Source organism: Tachysurus fulvidraco, chromosome 8 (genome assembly GCF_022655615.1).
Source record: "Tachysurus fulvidraco isolate hzauxx_2018 chromosome 8, HZAU_PFXX_2.0, whole genome shotgun sequence".
In the NCBI taxonomy this organism is placed as follows: Eukaryota; Metazoa; Chordata; class Actinopteri; order Siluriformes; family Bagridae; genus Tachysurus; species Tachysurus fulvidraco.
The window spans coordinates 6,412,923-6,435,422 of NC_062525.1; the positions used below are offsets into that span (position 1 = coordinate 6,412,923).

At 37.6% G+C, this 22,500-nt stretch overlaps 1 protein-coding gene across 3 annotated transcripts in view; it reads left to right on the forward strand.

Moving 5' to 3' along the window:
* The window catches only part of rgs7b (regulator of G protein signaling 7b), a 97,993-nt gene that overhangs the window by 57,989 nt on the left and 17,504 nt on the right, over window positions 1–22,500 (forward strand). For all 3 annotated transcript variants that reach the window (XM_047817915.1, XM_027132719.2, XM_047817916.1), the window contains exons 4-9: window positions 3,334–3,384; window positions 8,422–8,528; window positions 9,931–9,982; window positions 14,762–14,826; window positions 16,394–16,470; window positions 20,058–20,139. In XM_047817915.1, coding sequence (XP_047673871.1) covers window positions 3,334–3,384; window positions 8,422–8,528; window positions 9,931–9,982; window positions 14,762–14,826; window positions 16,394–16,470; window positions 20,058–20,139 — 434 coding nt within the window. The remainder of the gene's footprint in view (window positions 1–3,333; window positions 3,385–8,421; window positions 8,529–9,930; window positions 9,983–14,761; window positions 14,827–16,393; window positions 16,471–20,057; window positions 20,140–22,500) is intronic.

Sequence of the window (22,500 nt, forward strand, 5' to 3'; positions counted from 1 at the left end):
TGTCCAGTGTAACCCAAATGAGGATGAGGTTCCCTACTGAGTCTGGTTCCTCTCAAGGTTTCTTCCTCATATCATCTCAGGGAGATTTTCCTCACCATCTTCACCTCAGGTTTGATCATTATGGAAAATCGTTAGATAAAAATAATGACTTCATTTTAAACTATAAACTTTCCAAATTTCTGTTTCTATACTTATGTGAAGCTGCATTGAGACAATGTGAATTGTGAAAAGTGCTATAAAAAATTTTATTGAATTGAAAATACGTTTATGTCAGTAAACCTAGTCATTGTTATCATTTTTAAGACTTGGTGACTTTCAAGCTGAAACCTAGCCACAGGGGTTGCAAGTTAGTGATTTACATCCCAAACCCAGATAAATAGAGAGGGTTCCGTCAGGAAGGGCATCCGACATAAAATAGACCAAATTTAAACATGCAGGTTTTCAGTGCTGCTATGCTGTATGGGTTAGAGCCTATAGCAGTGAGCAAAAGACATGAGGCAGAGATGGGGTTGTTGAGGTTCTCTTTAGGAGTGACGAGGATGGACAGGATTAGGAAAGAGCACATCAGAGGGACGGCTCAGGTTGGCTGTTTCGTGGACAGTCAGAGAGACTAGATTAAGATGGTTTGGACATTTAAAGAGGAGGGAGATGGTTATATTGGTAGAAGGATGTTGGAGATGGAGCTGCCAGGTAAGAGGTCAAGAGGAAGGGTAAAGAGGAGACATATGGATGTGTTAAATGAGGACATGAAGGTAATTGGTGCGAGAGTAGAGTATGCTGAGGATAGAGTTAGGGTGAAAGAGATGATTCACCGTGGTAACCCCTAACGAGAAAAGTCGAAAGTAGAAGAAGAAGTGGCTTTCAGGCTGCAGCAAATTGCACAAAATTGAAACGATTGCACATTGGCTTCTCCTTGTGGTTCGTAAATTCACACACAAACCAAGCGAGTTGTTCTGTTTTGCTCAGGTGAAAGCTACAATCCTCAATAGATCCTGTTAGGAAATCAGCTTGCACATTTTTTTTCTCGCTGGTATAAATAAAATGTTCTTCGCTTTGTCCTTCTTCATGCCTTTATATAGTCAGTCTCCAAAGAAGTCACACTTTGTGTTATATTTGCCACAACTTGCAGTGTGTGATCTGTTTGTGTGTCTCTCAGGGACTCATCTACAAGCCTTCACAAAAACCTTGAACACACACAAAAAAGTAAAACATTGCATCTAAACATATGCCACTGGGATTGAAGAGTTGGTTTAACCTTCTGTGTGCTATACTTTAGATGCTAATATTGTGCACTTGGTTTTCCCATTGGGAGGAGGGTCATGTTTGTTTGGGGTTTTTTCTTTAATAGCAGAAAGTAAAGGGCAATACGTGAGCTTTGAGAACTTTGCAATAACAAAATATTAAATAGAAAAAAACCCGAGCAGTGATATGTCAACTAAGTTCAAAGATGTCTAAAGAACTTGTAGATGAAATACGAAGCTTTTTTCTAACATGACTGTAGTAGTTCAGTTCAGTTTGGTTCAGTTTCATTTGTGTATAGCACTTTTAATAATGGATCTTGTTGCAATACAGCTTTACAGGTATAAAAAATTCAGAATATATATAAATATTAGAGCACCAGAACGACCTGACATAGGAACAGTTTCTTCCCTCAGGCAATCCTTCTGATGAACACTTAAAGGTGAGGTCTCTGTTGTTTGAAAGCCAATGTTGAATTTGAAATCACCAAAACAAACATGCCCCTAACCCAAATGAGTCCCACCCCGGTATCGATAGCTCCGCCCACAAATACATACGTAACCCAGGCAACTAATGTAAAGAAATGTGTCTTTATCATAGCTGAAGGGAAGAACAATACGATTGTAGATAAACAAACAAGCAAAAATGACACACAAGCATAATCATGTAAAGGACAAAGGCATATATTAGTTCTGTGTAACAAAGCAAAACCAACGTTACTCACCTATCGAGAAGGAAAAAAGCGGCTCGGCGTCTTAAGTAAAGTTGAGTTTCCCGAGTCAATAACTCCTGAGCTAAACGCTGTTACTACACCAAACGCGGTTGTAGCTGCCTCTCTACATTACTACGATAGAAAAGAGGTGTTATTTGTGTAGTAACAGCGTTTAGCTCAGGAGTTATTGACTCAGGAAACTCCAATCTGTGAATATGTGGCCAGCTTCCTGCTCCTTCGGTTCTCTCCAGCGCTGGACAGCTGATCCTATATTAACACGTCCTACTTCTTGCCTTATCGTAAGCCTTTCTTCTCTTTCTTTTGTTGTTTTTATCCTCCATGTCTATGTTAAAACCGCTTTCTGCTAATTTCACACATGCGCAATGAACACTCTCTCCGCACATATTGACAAAACACGCCCCTTTCTGCTCATTGGCTACACGTTTGTTTTGTATTTGTTTTGATTTTTGTTTATTATCAGCCCGACTCAGTTTTCTGAAGCTCAAAAATTCTCAAAAATCTGAGACCCTGCCTTTAACATACACAGAACATGCAGTATTCTCACACACTATTTACGTAAAACATGTACTATGTATATTTAAATTGAACGTGTCACACTTGTACATTTGTACATAAAAAATTGCCCATATTGTATATTTAATTTACTCATTTCACACCTGTACATTTGTACATACATTTGTCTATATTGTATATGTCATTCTGCTACACTGTGGAGCTTCTGTCACCTTAACAAATTCCTCGCATGTGAAAATATGCCTGGCAATAAAGCTCTTTCTGATACTGATACTGATTCTGGTCAGAATATTAATAATTATTTAATAATAAAATTCGACCAACGCTTTACTGTATTTCGTTGCCTTGTACTTGTTCATGTGTAATGACAATAAATTTGAATCTATTCTAATCTAATCTTATATATATATAAATAAAGTGCTGTGTTATATGAAGAAGAGAAATTGAATATGAAGAAGTTAATACATACGCTTGTGTTCTCCAAGGAACATGGATCATCTGCCTTCTGCCAGCGCAGCTGTCGCTCTAAATAACAGGCACTGATAGCCACAATATTTTTCTGATTCTTATAGCATATTGACCATGTGTTAGTGTGAGATGTAGGAGCTATAGAGATGGGGGATGTGTATGCTCAGTGGCTAAAGTGGTGGATTACAGCATAGAAGGTTGTGAGTTCAAACCCCAGGTCCACCAATCTGCCTCTCCTGCGCTCCTGAGAAATGCCCTTAACTCTCAATTGCTCAATTGTATAAAATGAGTTAAAAGCATAAGTTGCTGTGGATCCTGGTGTCTGCCAAACACCGTAAATGTAACACGGCTCGTTTCATTTCTTCCCTCGTCTTTTTCAGGTTCAGACATTGTGCAGTGGATGATCAAAAACCTAGACATTGAAGATCAAGGTAAAGTGAGCAGTACTGAACCTGTTTCATGTGTGCTTGCTGATCCTGTTTCCCTGAATCACAGTGTATGCTCTGAGGAGAGAGAAAACACTCGAACCTCACAGCCCTGACCTTGAAGCATGTCCACAGATGGGCTCAGGAGACTGTCATTTTCTCTTTCTCTCTGATTCTTCTTCTGATTTCAGCCTCGTATACAGTGTGCTATTGTTTTTGTCTATAAAAACCAGTACAAAGGTTTTATTTAATATCTGTTTTATAGATGGTGCAAACTTCATGGGTAATTTTGGTGTAGCTGATTTGTATAAATGGGATTTTATCTATTTATTTATATTGGGCTGAGAGGATAATTACTGTGCTGCAATTATTTTTATTACTCTTTATAAGAAACCTGCACAGACAGTAAGTCATACAAAACCTACAATGCTTTATTTTGAACCTTTATAACCAAGGTCCTGTTATTTACTTAACAAAGCTCTAATTAAACACTTAAAAACTAAAAGTTTTATTCACTCTGTATTATTCTTTATTCGTCGTGATTTGTTTCGTTGCCTTATTAGATATCTGTTAGGTAAAACTCACTGATCATTGTATTATTAGTTATTATTAAATAACACACAATAAACACTTAATAAAACCTTATTCTTCAAAATATTGAGTGAAAACTAATAACTCAACTGCTCATGTTAGACCTTTAGGTTCTAGACAGCATCGAGTGACTGAAATTCTTGACCTTAAAAGCTAGCAATTACTTAAGAAAATAAATAAATAAATGTCATAAATGTAAGTGTTTGCTCCATATTTACTGAATAGGGAATAAAAAGTAAAATAGTATCAGTAACCTTTACTCACCTGACATTGTATTGAGACTAACAATCTCTGAAAATAAAAAAAAAATCTTATAAGATTTCAGTAAATTTAAGTATTTAATATTAAACACTTAAATCTTTGTATAACAAGGTGTTAATAAAGTGAGTTATCGCAACTTGAACAGAAATTATTCAACAATTTCACATAACTGGTCATGTTACGAAGAACATAAATACCATACATAATAAATATTTTCGACAAGTGTCCAATTTAAGCTTAATTAAAACACCATAAATAACCCCTTATAACCTAAATGTTCCAAGATAAATTAATGAAAACACTATGAAAGCACTAGCAACCTGTTGCCAGATATCCACTCCATCCCTCTTTATTTAATTAATTCTCATTCATTCACATCTTATACTAAAGAGTTAACGGGTATAATTAACAAAGCTTGGAAAATATAAGTTAAAGATTTGTTTAGTGAGAGAGAAAAGCAGGAATTAAGAATGAATAAATGAATAGATTCATCTGTTGAAAGTAATCACATAACACGAATATTGTGTAATACAGTCTGTTTAAATACTGCACACTTCCACACTATTTACATGTCCTCTCTTTCTGCTTCCAAATCTAACCCTTATAGTGTTTTTGATAATAAAATTGAGATGGATATGAGAAGCAGTGATAACAGCTGTGATGGTTTTGCACCATCTCGCTTTCTTTTTCGTCCTCGATGTTTTATTTTTTTGTTTTGTTTTTGCTTTCTTCTCTCTCTGACATTCCATCTGTCAGTCTCCATCTGACTGTCTCTGTTTCCCCTCTGGCGTTCTCACAGGAAAACAGCTGGAAATGAAAGAAACCGTGTGTGTGTTTGTATGTGTGTGTGTGTGTGTCCATGAGTGGGAGAATGAACCTACTGTATGTAGGCAAATGATTAAAGAGGAAAGAGACGATGATGACAAGGAGAGCAGACGTTTCATGGGACGTGAATAAGGATTTTTAACAAGCGAGCACAATTTCATTGCGTCTCATGTAGATGATGTTGTCATCAAAGCCAAGCGTGTTAACACATAAAGCCTCCCGCTTAAACACCGCTCATGACTTTTCATATGTGTTTGTGTAAAGATTTGTTGTGTTTTAGATTTCAGCTTACTGTTAAAGCGAATATATTGCAATCAAGCCATGTTTCTTTAAAGCTTGTACAAATCTCTCTGTCCTGAAGACTTTTCCTTAAACTTAACTTCATGTCTCTCTGTTACAAAGCACTAGTACTGGAGACTCCTTCCAAATGCCTCACTGAAAACTGAATCATATCAACAATTAAACATATCTTTTTAATCCTTTTTTATAGTAATAGTAAAAGTAAAACTTACAAACGATTACTGTAAAACAACCCTGTATTCGAATGAGTTCCCTAATATAGACCTCTCTATATTAGTGTCATTCAACAACTTCTGACCAATCAGAATAGAGTAATTAACAGCACTGTACAATATGTAATCTACCTTCTTCCATCCTATGTGGACATCTAAGCAGTTTTAGGATTCTCTTGTTATTTTAAATGTTCTTTCTCTGTTCTTTAATAGCCGGACACATAATTGTACAGTACATATCATGAAGAAAATTTCTAGAACAATAACATAGGATGTACTGCTACAAATAAAAAGACTACATGTTGCATCTGGGAAGGAAAAGAAAATAAACTAATAATCTTTCTGTGTGTGTGTGTGTGTGTGTGTGTGTGTGTGTGTGTGTGTGTGTGTGTGTGTGTGTGTGTGTGTGTGTGTGTGTGTGTGTGTGTGTGTGTGTGTGTGTGTGTGTGTCTATGATGGATTGTAGCAGTTCAATCCACACTGCTGTCCTCTTTATATTCCCCCAACACATATTGTGTTTTCTTTAATATCTGAGAAGTTGTGATTGTATTTTATTATGTCTATATATCATTATTATTTCTTGTCTTTTTAATTCATTTTGATCTGAAATTGTGCTGCAGAATGAATCATACTGAGCAGTGCTGTGTGTAAGAGTTATAATGAAAAGTTCTCCTGCTCTTCAGTAGTAAAAAGCTTTATGTACATTTCCATAACACTCGGAATTGTAGATGCCGTAAGAAGTCGTACAGAGAGAATTGTGAGGAAAATCTGTCCAATTTACAATGTTTGCTTTAATGAATAAGCAGCATGGAGCATCTCTACCCAAAAATGCTAAATATGGGACGGAGTGAATGCGAGTAGATTACGGTACCACCCGCTGTCTGATTTACTGCAGACGCTAATTCAAACAATCATTCTATGTAAATCAGCCACAACACGCCCACAAGACTGCACATAATTTATCTGATTGCACACAGAAATTACCCAATTTATTTGATCAGAGCCAGAGTCGGTTAGTCTGGAAGCTATATTTTCAAGTCATATTCACAAATACTCATGATCATCAGTCCATACACGAGTCTCCTACTCAACGTATGAGTAGTTTAGAGGACTCTGGATCGACTCAATTTTATTACTCACTTTTACTAAGGAATTAAACTGACATCTAAACTATTATCTACATTTTATTATTATAATTCCACAAATTATCATTGGCTAAACGATGCTAATCTGTGGACTACCATTACATGCGTACATTCGGTATCTCATCGAACATGTAGGCATTTATAGTAGAAGTAAATTGAAATCAAAGCACGTTCAAGGCACATTGTGGGCATGTTCAGGAGGTACCACTGAGGAGGTCATGGCACTAACTAAATATGTCCATTAAAAGCGTTAGCTAACAGTAGCTATCAAGGGAGAGCTAGTATACAGTAGCTGGTTTCTAGCTCTAGTGAAGCGATTGAGTTTTGTTAAAGCAAATATAAATATAAACGATGCATGTTAGCTAATAAGCTAATAATCTAAGCATGTTAAATTCTTAGTTAGCAAGATAAATTCACCACAACTGTTGACCTGGAAATCTGATTTTGATATTATGCATTAAATACAAATGTGATTCCCACACATTTCAGCTCACCTAATAATAACTAGGGCTTCTTGCAAACAGGAGGCATGACTGACAGCTCAGGAGTAGTCTGTAGTCTCTCAGTAAAGACACGATGTATATGTAATCCGCAGCAGCTCAAATTTTTTGAACGCTTGTATGTGTGCATTTCTTTTCCCTTAGCACTTGAATCGGATATAATGAAAAATGAGTGCACGTCAGATTAAAGCAGAGAGGAAGGAACATGGTCTTAAAACGAACGATCACTTCTGAAGAGTTTTTCAAGATCACAGATTTTCTGCAGCCAGCTGTTCAGTTTTTGATTCCAGATGTTGAGGTGTATCTGGTGGGTTGAATCATTTCTGGAGGATGACGAGTACATGAGTGTGCGGGGTTTATTAATGAGATGTGCTGAATTTAGCTGGCTTTAGAATGGAAGGCTGTGTGAAGGCTGCGTGTTTTGTTTGTTTATAGTGCTGTCTCAGGGTGAGAGGTGTGATACGGGATGTGTCATGAGCAGCCAGTTTCCGTGGTTACGATGAGAACATTCTCAGCAATATCCTGAACAGGGACAGCACTGTCAAAGTCATCGCTGTGTCTTCTGTGAGAAATTTTGACTTGTGTTGCATATCATATCAGTCTACATCCTGGATCGTGTCTCTTTTCAGGATAATTGGGGTGATTTCTGTCGTAAATCCTCACATGACCTAGAAGACGTTCTTCATGACTTTATTTTATGCAAAGAGAAAGGATGACGTTATCTGGTCTGAGTTTTACCTTTGCTTCATTGCTTTCAGTTAGTTTCAGGACGTTGTAGAAGTCTGTTTGTGGTCCATCTCACTCTTACAGAACAGAAACACTTCATGTACGTACTGCTTGAAGCTCCTGTTCACTTCCTCTTGATTGCTGTCCAGTGTTTTATATAAATGTTCTGTCAGCAGTGATGTGAATTCTTTGTGTCTGATTTGAATTAAAAGTTCAAAAAGTATTTCTATCCTTTATTTTTTAAAACTATATTTTGTGTGTATAGTGTGTATTTGTATAATTTGTGTGTATATGTACACTGTGCTGCGGAAAGTGGAAAGCAGCATGTGTTATGAGGATGATCAAGAGACATGTTTAAAATCTGCTTTATATGGTAAAGTGTGCGAGTGTGTGTGTGTGTGTGTGTGTGTGTGTGTGTGTGTGTGTGTGTGTGTGTGTGTGTGTGTGTGTGTGTGTGTGTGTGTGTGTTTATGTGTGTTTTAGTTGAGGCTCTTCACCTGGGAACTCTGATGTCTGCCCATGGCTATTTCTTTCCCATCTCAGACCACGTGCTCACACTGAAGGATGATGGGACATTTTATAGATTTCAGGTAAAAAAAATTAATTAGTTAATATTAATTAAAGAAATCATTTTTATTGTTTTTAATATAGAAAATCTGAATTTTTGTGTCATTTTCAGTTCACTTTTTACTCATACCTCTGTTACACACACCAGCTCTACTAAAATCCCAAACTCGTTTTACTTTTTAATAAAAGTTAATTTTTTAGAGATTTTTTATTTTTTTTTTGTAAAGCTGCTTGTGTGACAATTAAATTGAAGTGATTTAACGGTACAATATTCAATGCTGTCTCACAAATTCACAATTTTTTATATAAAGCATTAAAGAACAAAATTAGCAAAAAAATATTTTTCTTGTTTTTTGTTCTAAGACCAGGTATTTATGTCTAGACATAAATTACAATACAATAATCCTAGATTTTGTTTACTGTAATTGTATAATGTGTCATATAAGATGCCTTAGTCTATATTCAAGTTTTCAACTGTTTTTACTTGTTAATTTTTTATTTTATTTTACAGTGTTTCAAACACTACAACAAAACAGTATAAATTCATTTTTGCCAAAGTTTTATTGTATCAGTGTGACATCATACTCACATCATTACACTACAACTGCTTACAAAATCTTCCATTTGAGAAAGAAAGTCCACAGAAATACCATCTGCAGTTTCAGAAAATTTCAGTGTTCATAGTTTTGTCTTTTTTTATTTAGAAATATAGAGTTTTTCTTTAAAAAACACTTTGATTGCTTTGACGATTTAATCTCCTATACAAATTGTTGTTCACATAATGTATTTAATTTCTGCCACTTTATGTTACAAGGCTTATTTGTTGGTGTAATATTTGTTTTTCCCCTCATGCCCCTGAGCCTGAATGTTTCATACAGTAATCATCACAGTGGTCTCCGGCATATGCTGTGGTAGTGACACTTGGCTCAGTCACGCACTCGTGTGTATTAACACTGGGTGCTTTTCTCTGAGTAACTCCACTTTAACGCTATACGTCACATGCTCGTCTCATTCTCAGCTGTGTGTTAACGCAGGTGTTGGTGTGCGAGGGAGACGGCTTGCTTTAAGCAGCAGGTTTTGTCCTTTCACACAGATTTGTTGGTAACACCTGAACTGTTAATATATTACAGCTAAGATCAGAAGCTTCCTTAATAAAATGTCGGTTTCATTTCACTTATGAGGCGACCAGATGATCTTGATCTTGATGACCCGAGTCACTTATCTTTACTTTATTTAAGTTGTCTGCTAAAAACTAATGACAGAAAATTAAATATTAAAAATACAAAAATATATAGTATTTAATATATATATATACATATATGTGTGTGTGTGTGTGTGTGTGTGTGTGTGTGTGTGTGTGTGTGTGTGTGTGTGTGTGTGTGTGTGTGTGTGTGTGTGTGTGTGTGTGTGTGTGTTTTATTCTAGACTCCCTACTTTTGGCCTTCAAACTGCTGGGAACCAGAGAACACTGATTATGGTGAGAAACAACCCCCCCCCCCCCCCCCCACACACACACACACACACACATTTAACCAAGCACTACATTTTCACACTGATTCAATTTGGAAGAGACAAACTACCACTCTCACTTAACAGCCCTGTGTTTTAGCTCTAAGTGCATTCTGCTGCAATTAATTTTTCTCTCTCTGTTCTTTAGGAAGCCATTTTAAACTGATCATGTATAGATATTGTGCATAGCATTACAGACAGATAAAAATGCATTACAATAATAATAAGCAAGTTTGGATGACTTTCACCAGGTGAAGCTACAAATGAATTTCTATCAAAACCGGTATTAATAAAACCTAGTTATCTCATGAACCCGAAACATCACACAGCAAATCGGAACTGCTGTCTGAGCAATTGTTAAAGAAAACGAATCAACACCTTCTGACCAATCACAATGGAAAATTCAACAATGATGTGGTATAAAGCAAGTGAATTTATAGCAACAACAAAACAGCATGTCTCAGGCTACATAAATTAGAATTTTGTTGATCACACACAGCCTAGAATTTTACATGTTCCATTATTTGCTTGCATACTGAAAGAAAACTATAAAATATATATATAATGTAATGGATATAAAAGGAAAATGTCAGTACTACACAATAAATATTTAAAAAAGTGAAATAATATGGGTCTATTAACAGGAAAAGTAAAGGGTAAAGTTCGGATAAGCGGTAGAAAATGAATGAATGAATAAATGAATGAATGAATGAATGAATTGAATTGAATTGAAAACAGCATTTTAACCTCATTTTCCTTCCTGGTAATGACTCAGGTGTGCATACCAGATGAACAATAGTCGTCTGTAGTGCGAATGGGATGGTATGTGTATTGTAATGGTCAGGGTGTCAGGTAATAAAGAGGTGATGAAGTCTCTGACTCAGCATTTTAAAGCATTTTATCATGACTGAGGACAGAACCTTGTGATAGCCTCTGAGGCAGGAGGGCTGGGACATGATCAATAATGGACTGTGTGACTACCTCCATAACCCTTCATTTCCCCTTAAATGCTGCTCAATTACACCAGGGATTGTGTTGTTAAAATGGTAAAACTGAATGCTCTCTGGTGATATTTGTTCTCTTCAAACACACCTTGTAGTCTGTAAGTGTAATCCTTGTCCGACACTTTGGCGTCTCAGAGTAAAATCAATGAGTCTGTGTGTGTGAGAGATATAGCATGGGGTGCTCATTGCATATGGACCTATTTGTGATTGCTTACATCTCTGCTTCTTCTTCTGTATAGATTTTAAGCCATTGTAACTAGACAGCATTACAGAAATCAAGGTGTTGGTTTAAATCCTGAATGCCCAAGCCAAATGCAACAACAGCAATGAACTTCTTCTTGAGGCAACATAAGTGAAGAATCATTGAGAGGAATCAAACTCAGAAGAGAACCTATTTGACATCACAAATATATATCATCAATTTTTATATCATCAGCTTTTAATAGCATGTTAGCAGATCAGGATAAGCCCTGGGATGAGCACAAGACAGGCTTTATGATTACAGCAGCAGCTTTTAGGAAGTTACAATATCCAGGTGAGAGTGTCTCCTGATTTAAGCAGTGTTTGGGGAAAGTGTATACTCTATAGGATGTCCTTATGAGATATTAGCAGAAAATGAGTGACAAATTTAAATCTTATTGGCTCTCATTATTTGTGATGACAGCCTGGTGATACATGGGATTAAGTGTACCACTTAGAGCATGGAGGTGCCGTTGGACTGCAGTCACCACAATCATTTACAGCATTTGGCAGACACACTTATCCAGAGCGACTTACATTATCTCAAATTTGTACAACTGAGCAATTGAGGGTTAAGAGCCTTGCTCAGGGGCCCAACAGTGGCAGTTTGGTGTGCCTGGGATCGAACTCACAACCTTCCGATTGGTAGCCCAACACCTTAACCACTAGGCTACCACATGCCAACATGCCCGTCTCCATCACTGGACTAGGATTGATTCAGAAATTATGCTGACGCTCATATTCATAAGTTGCATAGAATCTCCTGGTTGCACAACTCCACTCTGCATTACATCTGCATTGCACTACATACAGTTGTACAGTTATAATCAGACTCTCTGGTGTCCCCCAGATAATGACGGCTTCCCTTTTGAGTCTGGTTCCTCTAAAGTTTAGCTAGAGATAAATATAGATGTAAATAAAAGTTTTATTATTTATATTTTGAATTTTTAAATTCCTATAAAGCTGCTTTAAGACGATGTCCATTGTTAAAAGTGCTATACAAATAAAACTGAAATTAATTATGAAAACAAATGACACAACAGGCTTTCTCAAATTATAGGACTGAAAAATCAATTTCACAGCATCCTGTCTTTAAAGGTTTTTAAAGAATTTTGCTTGACATAGTTAAATGAGATGCTTTCAAGTTTGTCTTTAAGTCTATAGTTGGACTGTTTCAATGTCAGTCTATGTGTGTCCTCCTCTGAAAGTAAACAGGCAGATCTTGACCATAAAAGGTATCGGAGTATGTTTGAGAAACATAGAGGTCTGGTTTGTATGATGAATGATGGCTTACTGACAAATGACTCACAAAATAACCGAATGCTTAATGTGACAGTGAGTCTGGTGTTGGTGTTAACACTGAGCTAGAGGCTACACCGTTCTGCGTTTTCACTGCATGGACATGTCAGTGTTTCAAACTTCAGTTATTTTGTTTCAAGAATAAGTTATGAGTCAAATAGACGAGTAAACGACAAGTAATGAAGATCAATTCCAGCAACCTTTATTTCAGTCATCATGCTCATCTTCATCATACCACTTCTGCCTCACCAGCTGGTAAAATATTTCATTCTGACAGCTTGATTGCTTAAGAACTTTTGTTATGTAAGGAAGAAAAGACAGCGAGGTCCAGTTATAGAAAAATAACCCATAACAGGGTGGTGTAAGGAGATGAAACCTGAGATAAATCAGAGTTACTGTTACCACTTAAAACAGCATATAACAAAATGTTTTCTTTCTCACACAATTCTTCTACCAACAATATTGCGTCAGGAATAAATGACGCGTTATGCTTTTCAACCATTTAATATTAATTATAGCAGCTACTGTATAAAGACTTGTTCCCTCAACAGCCTACTTTTGTCCTCTCTCCTACTTGCCATTTTCAAACACCTACACCGACTCCTTCCCTAAATGTTAAATAAACATCCCCTGACAGAAAAGCTCACTATATCAATGATTATTACATTTTTCTTTTTTAAATAGTTAACTAGCATGCTTACATTTTGTCTACCAAACAAGTCCCCGTGAATGAATTGTTACCAATTCTTGTGGAACATGTGGACAGTGGAGACACCCAACACATCCATCCAGGTGATCACAAATTACAGGAAAACTTCACTGTGACAGTGATGCGACCCTACCAGATGTGCTGAACGATTTCTACCCTTGGTTTGAAAGGAATGATCAGGTACTCTGTCTAATCTGTCTAGTAGAGTGGTTAGACAGAGTACTTGACTAGCGGTAACCCACAGAATTCTGCTGGACCAGACAACAATCCTGGTAGAGTGCTCAGGGAATCTTCAGCTAGCGGATATCTTCACTGAAATCTTCAACATTTCCCTGAGTAGCATCGTTGTTCCCACATGCCACAAGACAACCACCATCGTCCCAATCCTTAAGAAAAGACAGTGTCCTGTCTCAATTACTGCCATGACATCATGGAGATACATGGGATTGCTGTGTACCACTTAGAGCATGGAGATGGCATTAGAATGCAGTCTATGCATCACTGGACTAGAATTAATTCAGAAATAATGCTAACGCTCATGTTCGTAAGTAGCGTAGAAGCTCCCTGGTTTGGGAACCGCATCGTCTCAGATCGCACGACCCTGCAGCGGATAGTGAGGACAGCTGAGAAGATCATCAGAGTCTCTCTTCCCAGACATTCTCATCACGGACTGTCATAACATACACCGTATCTGCAAAAAGACCCCTTCACACATACTCTTCAGCCTCCTGCCTCTGGAGAAAGGTACCATAGCAATTGGGCCCTCACAACCAGACTGTGCAACGGTTTCTTCCCTCAAGCCAACAGACTCCTCAACAAACAGAACTGAACTATACCGAACACACACTCACACCCAACTGAGTGAAGTACACTGGACTGTACAAATCAACCACACACCACATTGTTGTTTTGCACACCACATTTCAATACCTCATCAAACCGCTGCTACTACTTAAGTTTGTATATGTTTACAATTGCTCTAGTTGCACTTTATGTGACTTGGACTTAAGTCCTTAGCTCTGTGTTGTTACTGTATATGTATCTTTACGTTGTTTTATGTAGCACACGTTGTTTTATGTAGCACACGTTGTTTTATGTAGGCTTTAAGACATGTACTGTGACAGCTATATATGGTTGAAATAACGATAAAAGCTTACTAACTTAATTCTCTCTCTCTCTCTCTCTCTCTCTCTCTCTCTCTCTCTCTCTCTCTCTCTCTCTCTCTCTCACACTAACCCATGCTGCTATTAAATAAACCGTGTCACTTAAATGTCCTTCAATCTGTATTCATTCAGTATTGGTAGCAATTAAATTTCTATTTAATGAATTAACAAAGAGCTCTCGCTTATGTACTCTTCATATGTATAGTAATTAATCACAAAAGTAAAATTATTAATATGTGTTAATTATGTGTTCTTCATTAAGCGCTCTCTCTCTCTCTCTCTCTCTCTCTCTCTCTCTCTCTCTCTCTCTCTCTCTCTCTCTCTCTCTCCAGCTGTTTACCTCTGTAAGCGGACCATGCAGAATAAAGCCCGGCTGGAACTTGCTGACTATGAAGCTGTAAGCATCTCTCTTTTTCCTTCACGTTTCTCCTCCACACCTCCTCATCAGCACTTTATTGTGCATTTCGTGAGCCTCTGTTCACAAACATTCAATTCACAGCCAAAGGTTTTCTACTGTAGTCGCTTCTTCTTCTTCTCCTTCTCCTTCTTTTGTTAAAGAACAAATAAAGAGATGTGCTGTGGTGTGCAGTTTGATTGTAGTCTTAAATGTATTTTTTTCTGCTGAAATTTGTGAAAATAATACAGGCCAAATTTTATATTATGAATCATAGTGCAGTAGATTATTTGTCAAAAAAAAACTTCTGGATGAACAAATATAAAATAATCCAAAAATCTAGCTTGATGGAATACATAGAACAGGCTAAATGATGTGGAAGACATTGCTGCATGGGTACAAAAAGGTTATCTGGTTTGTTTGACCAAGATACTCTCTGAGGAATTGAATCATGACTGATTCACTCCTTTCTCCTTTAACAGATCAACATTCGAACCAGTAAATGATCAGTTCATACATGAAATGTTATACATTGAACTGTTTTTTGTTTGTTTGTTTGTTTGTTTTTAACAATTTTAAAGTTTAAGCATTATTTGCAATTGCATGCATGCTGCACCGTGAATCACTGAATCGTTTCGTTCATAATTGATTCAGTCATGCTCAGTAGACTCAGTAGAGGTTTATTTGATCAGCTGGAGATTTCTAGCATACATTATAATATTTAACAATACAAAATACAGACAATTATCAATAATTGTATATTACTCAACTTTGTCCACCTTTATAAAATTAAATTTTCAAGCTACTAATTGGGCAAACTGGTGGAAACAGGAGCAAGAGTCTGAACTAATCATTTAACTAAATGAACTAAACTAACAAACATGCATTTCTGAGTGCAGGGACATCCATTAGAGAGCTTTCGCTTTCTGTATCCAGATGGTTTAGAATCAAACAAAGCTTATACATTACATTACTTAGCATCCAGTTAAACATTAACTCACACTTCAGGGATTCATTTGAATTTTAATCTTATTTAGATTTAACTGTTTCCAGTCTTCTTGCTATCACACAAAATTCATCTGATAAGTTAATACTGTCAAGTTTATTATTGTCGTTTATCAGGGATATATTTTTTTCTATGGAGAAACATATGGAAAATAAAGTCTATAACAAAGGTCCAGCTCAATATCGGCATATCTATGATCAGTAAATCAAAAGCAGTCAAATCTAACAGAGAACTAAGCAAATTCTAAGGTCCATGGCTCATAACTGGAGACATAAATGCATGACAGATTTATTTTTTAAAAACAAAAGAAAGCACAGAGGGTTTAAATAAGCAAAATAATATGGGATCCATTAGACAATTATTAGAAAATACGGATTTCAATCTAATAAAAGAAGATGGCAGTGTTGTCCTTAGAGCTAAAATGTGAAACATTGGTTAATGTCATTGCTCAGACAAAAAAAAATCACTTAGAAAATAATAAATCACAGGCATGTGGATGAAAAGATAGAAAATCATCAAGTCTCATGTATGGAAGTACATGCGTGCTTGTTTGTGTGCTTTCAGGAAAGTTTAGCGCGGCTACAGAGGGCTTTTGCACGGAAATGGGAGTTTATATTTATGCAAGCAGAAGCACAAGCTAAGTGAGTATGAAAAGGAGACAAACTCCAGATACACAACTCCATTAAGACACTGAAATACTCTGTGTTATAAACCACATGGTTCCACATTAACTGATTACAAATGCATATCTATAGTGTCACGTAAACGTTTGTAAACTCTTTCAAAATGTCTATATTTCTGCTTTAATATGACTTAAAACATCATCAGATTTTCACACAAGTCCTAAAATCCAGACAAAGTGAATCCATCAAACAGATCCGACAAATATTTCATAAATGATAATGTTTTTTATTCAGGAAAATATTCTAATATTAGATATCTGTGAGTGGCAAAAGTATGTGAGCCTCTAGGATTAGTATTTAATTTAATTTAAGTTCAAATTATCTAATAAACTCTAATGAGAAGACAATCTCATTAATGAGAAGATCAGGTGTCTGATTATTATTCTTCTTTAAAGAACAAAGATATATCCGTGTTCACAACGTGTGTTTGTGGAAGTGGATGGAAAAAAACAAGGGAGATTTTTCCGAGAACTTAAGAAAAAGAGTTATTGTTACTCATCAGACTGGAAAAGGTTACAAGATCATCTCCAAAGTGTTTGGACTCCAAAACTCTATAATCTCTCTATACTCTATAATCAGACAGATTGTGTACAAATGGAGAACATTTAAGACCATTGGTACATTCCCCAGAAGTGATCAACCTACAAAGATCCCTGCAGAGCAAGACATGTAATAGTCTGTTAGGTCAGAAAGGAACGCAGGGAAGGTTCTAAGCAACTAAAGGCCCCTTTTACTTTTGCTTATGTTAATGTTCATGAGACTGGCAGAGCAGAACTTTCCAAAAAGATAATTGCTGCCCATGATCTTTGATAAATATCATGTGGACAAGTCATAGGACTATTGGAAAAATAATTTGTGGATGAATGAATTTGTGGAGGGGGGCACGGTGGCTTAGTGGTTAGCAAATTCGCCTCACAACTCCAGGGTTGGAGGTTCGATTCCCACCACCGCCTTGTGTGTGTGGAGTTTGCATGTTCTCCTCGTGCCTCGGGGTTTCCTCCGGGTACTCCGGTTTCCTCCGCCGGTCCAAAGACATGCATGGTAGGTTGATTGGCATCTCTGGAAAATTGTTCGTAGTGTGTGAGTGAATGAGAGTGTGTGTGTGCCCTGTGATGGGTTGGCACTTCGTTCAGGGTGTATCCTGCCTTGATGCCCGATGGGAATCTCAAGTAAAAATAGGTCATACACCAAGACAACGAGCACAAGCACCCAAGTCTGTCTACCAAAGAATGATTAAAGAGGAACAAAGATAATGTTTTTAAAAACCTTAATCCAAAAGAAATGTTGTGGAAGGACCTGAAGCAAGCAGTTCATGTGAGGACATCCACTAAAATCTCAGTGTAGAAGAAGTGTTCTGTATTGAAGAATGGGATAAAATTCTTCCAAGTCTTCCCAGGATTGATCAGAATTTACTGGAAACTTTACTTAGTTATTGCTTCACAAGCTCTCAAAACAGATACTGAAAACAAAGTTTCACAAACTTTTGCCAGTCACAGATTTGTTATACTGGATCAGATCATTTATCTAAGTAATTAAATGAAGACGTATTATATTTTTTGTTTACTTATAGGTCTTGTGTGAAAATCTGTGGATGTTTTGGGTCATATTTATTAAGAAATATAGACATTTCTAAAGGCTTCACAAACGTCTATCTGACACTGTGTGTATAGACATTTAGTTTTGTACTGCCTCAATGAGGATAATTTCACTAACAACTAACAGATTAACAACTATTTTTCTGTAAATAGCTGCTTTAAACCACTTCCGGTTCTTCACTAGCTGATGTGGTTTAGGACACAGTGTTGATTCATCTGTTAACATGAGCTAAACATTGTTGTCTAGCTGAACTGTGGTACATGTTTTATGGAAAAGGAAGTTCTGATAAATACATTATATCTCATTGCATTAGTATTGCAATCTTTCTTTTTATCATGTTTGTTTATTAGAAGAAAGTCAGTTATGCACTGACCAATAAGAAACAAATTATTGAATTTATTTTAGTTATTTTTTAGCAAAAAATGACATGGACTATGATGTTAGCTGTTGTTATGTCGCTTTGTAGAAACCAACATTCTGTTTTTCTTATTTAATAAGCTTAGACAAAAATGTATCAAGAGTAACTCCTCCTAGGGCTTTCAAGCCACATGCACCAAATTCGGATATGTTGTAGACGGCGGTCTGATGTTTGTTGCTATTACTTTTCTAAGCGATCCAAGTACTGGTACTTCAGGTACCGGGTCACAAAGTGGCCTTTTTTTTTTAAATAGACTCCCATTACTCCCATAACTTTGGAGGTTTATAACTCGGCAAGCTTTCGAACTATCTACACCAAACTCGGCCAGCTCCTTTAGGGTGATACTCTGAACAAAGTTTTAAATTGCTGTACCGTCTGGCCATCTGTTGTTCTGCAGCCCCGCCCCCAAAATATGCAAAATCAAAAAACATTTTACAACATTGACATGTGACATATCAAAACACTCAGAACAAGGAGGGGAATTGAGTCACAGGTTTTCGGATCACGTCACATGCTCGTCTCCACTTGCCCCCAAATGTTTTGGCACCCTAGCGCTCCACTAGATTTCACAAGTTTTATGTTCACTTGCCTCCAAAAGTAACACCGACCCTCATGTCCACTTGCCTGCAAAAAGCACCGGCCTTTGCGAATACTTGCCTCGTCAAAGCCAACATCAACGAACATTTTTTTAAATCTAGTTTTAATTGTAGTTTATATTCAATTCAAGTTTATTTTTATAGCGCTTTTTACAATAGACATTGTCTCAAAACAGCTTTACAGAACATAAATGTAGAACAAAAGGTAAACATAAGGAATAATATAAGAATTAAAAATAAAATCAAGATTCTTATTAGACATACAGTATATACTGTATATAAAGTGTCGCTTAAGCTAATTGTATTAATTATAATTGCAGGAAAAATCATATAACAATCTAAAGAATATTGTGATGTAGGGATTCTTTATTTTAATGGATCTTTATTATGTTAAATAAGGATAAGGATCTTTATACTGTTAAATAATAAAGCTATTGGATGTTGCAGCTGTGGTAGTGGTTAAGGTGATGGATCACTGATTGCCCTTAACCTTCAACCCTTTCTCAGTTGTATATAAATTAAATAAAATTTAAGTTGAACTGAGTAAATGTTAAAACTTACAGTAATTACTAAATTACTGTTTAATTTGTAATATACCACTGCTAAAAAAAAGCCACTCATCTGCTTTTATAGTTTTACAGTTTCATAAAATCCAGTATTGGCTAAATCCTCCCTATAGAGAAGTGCTTCTTTTTTCTTTTCTTCTTCTTCTTCTTCTTGTTCTTCTTCTGCTAAGTTCTAGCCATTTAGGATGTATGCAACATGGAGGAACCATTTTTTTATGCGAGATTATGCACTAGAAATACCAGTAAGCAAGATTAATCTTATTCATGACGGATATTCTCTACGCCAGCACTCAAATAACCTGAATAATTTCTGCACTAATTTAGACACTTATAAACATCTGTGTTACTTTTTTCTGTCTTTGATTTCAGAGTGGATAAGAAACGGGACAAAATCGAGCGGAAGATTCTAGACAGTCAAGAGCGAGCTTTCTGGGATGTGCACAGACCCGTGGTGAGGCAGGGTATTATTTTCTCTAAGCATTGCTACTCATCTGATTAGCCTTTTTAATATCTGTCACACTCACCAACAACTTCATCCCACTCGATTTTACTCATCACTGCCTGGGAGTTTACCATGTAGGCAGATGTTTATTCTGTGTGCCATCAGCAAGCCTTGAGCTGTGCCTACACAGGTACTTGAGTATGCAGTACCTGATTGATGTGGCAACAAATCCTAACATTAAACAGATGATGATTTATGTCCTGGTAACTAATTATTAACACTATTTACTCATACACTATTTATGAGTAAAAATTATTTTTTTGGGAGATTGTGACTGCAATCCCAACTTTTCCATTTTAAGTACATTTTAAGATAAGTTAGATAAACAACTGCGCCTACATGTTACGTGTAACACTGTTGTGCCTACATGTTACGTGTAACATCGCTGCACCTACATGTAACACCGCTGCGCCTACATGTTACGTGTAACACTGTTGTGCCTACATGTTACGTGTAACACTGTTGTGCCTACATGTTACGTGTAACATCGCTGCACCTACATGTAACACCGCTACGCCTACAAGTTACATGTAACATCGCTGCACCTACATGTAACACCGCTGCTCACATGTTACGTGTAACATCGCTGCACCTACATGTAACACCGCTGCGCCTACATGTTACGTGTAACACCGCTGCGCCTACATGTTACGTGTAACATCGCTGCGCCTACATGTTACGTGTAACATCGCTGCACCTACATGTAACACATCTGCGCCTACATGTTACGTGTAACATCGCTGCACCTACATGTAACACCACTGCGCCTACATGTTACGTGTAACATCGCTGCACCTACATGTAACACCGCTGCGCCTACATGTTACGTGTAACACCGCTGCGCCTACATGTTACGTGTAACACCGCTGCACCTACATGTAACACCGCTGCTCACATGTTACGTGTAACATCGCTGCACCTACATGTAACACCGCTGCGCCTACATGTTACGTGTAACACCGCTGCGCCTACATGTTACGTGTAACATCGCTGCGCCTACATGTTACGTGTAACATCGCTGCACCTACATGTAACACATCTGCGCCTACATGTTACGTGTAACATCGCTGCACCTACATGTAACACCACTGCGCCTACATGTTACGTGTAACATCGCTGCACCTACATGTAACACCGCTGCGCCTACATGTTACGTGTAACACCGCTGCGCCTACATGTTACGTGTAACACCGCTGCGCCTACATGTTACGTGTAACATCGCTGCACCTACATGTAACACCGCTGCGCCTACATGTTACGTGTAACATCGCTGCACCTACATGTAACACCGCTGCGCCTACATGTTACGTGTAACATCGCTGCACCTACATGTAACACCGCTGCGCCTACATGTTACGTGTAACATCGCTGCACCTACATGTAACACCGCTGCGCCTACATGTTACGTGTAACATCGCTGCACCTACATGTAACACCGCTGCGCCTACATGTTACGTGTAACACCGCTGCGCCTACATGTTACGTGTAACACCGCTGCGCCTACATGTTACGTGTAACATCGCTGCACCTACATGTAACACCGCTGCGCCTACATGTTACGTGTAACATCGCTGCACCTACATGTAACACCGCTGCACCTACATGTTACGTGTAACACCGCTGCGCCTACATGTTACGTGTAACACCGCTGCGCCTACATGTTATGTGAAAAACAGCTGCGTCTACATGTTATACCACTGCGCCCACATGTTATACCACTGCGTCCACATGTTATACCACTGCGCCCACATGTTATACCACTGCACCCACATGTTATACCACTGCGCCCACATGTTATACCACTGCACCTACATGTTATACCACTGCGCCCACATGTTATGGCACTGCGCTCACTGCGCCTACATGCTACACCACTGTGCCTACATGTTATGCGTTACACCGCTGCGCCTACATGTTATACCACTGCCCCTACATGTTACACGTTACATCACTGCCCCTACATGTTACACGTTACATCACTGCCCCTACATGTAACGTGTTACATCACTGCCCCTACATCTTACGTGTTACATCACTGCCCCTACATGTTACACGTTACATCACTGCCCCTACATGTTACACGTTACATCACTGCCCCTACATGTAACGTGTTACATCACTGCCCCTACATCTTACGTGTTACATCACTGCCCCTACATGTTACACCACTGCCCCTACATGTTACGTGTTACATTACTGCCCCTACATGTTACGTGTTACATCACTGCCCCTACATGTTACATCACTGCCCCTACATGTTACGTGTTACATCACTGCCCCTACATGTTACATGTTACATCACTGCCCCTA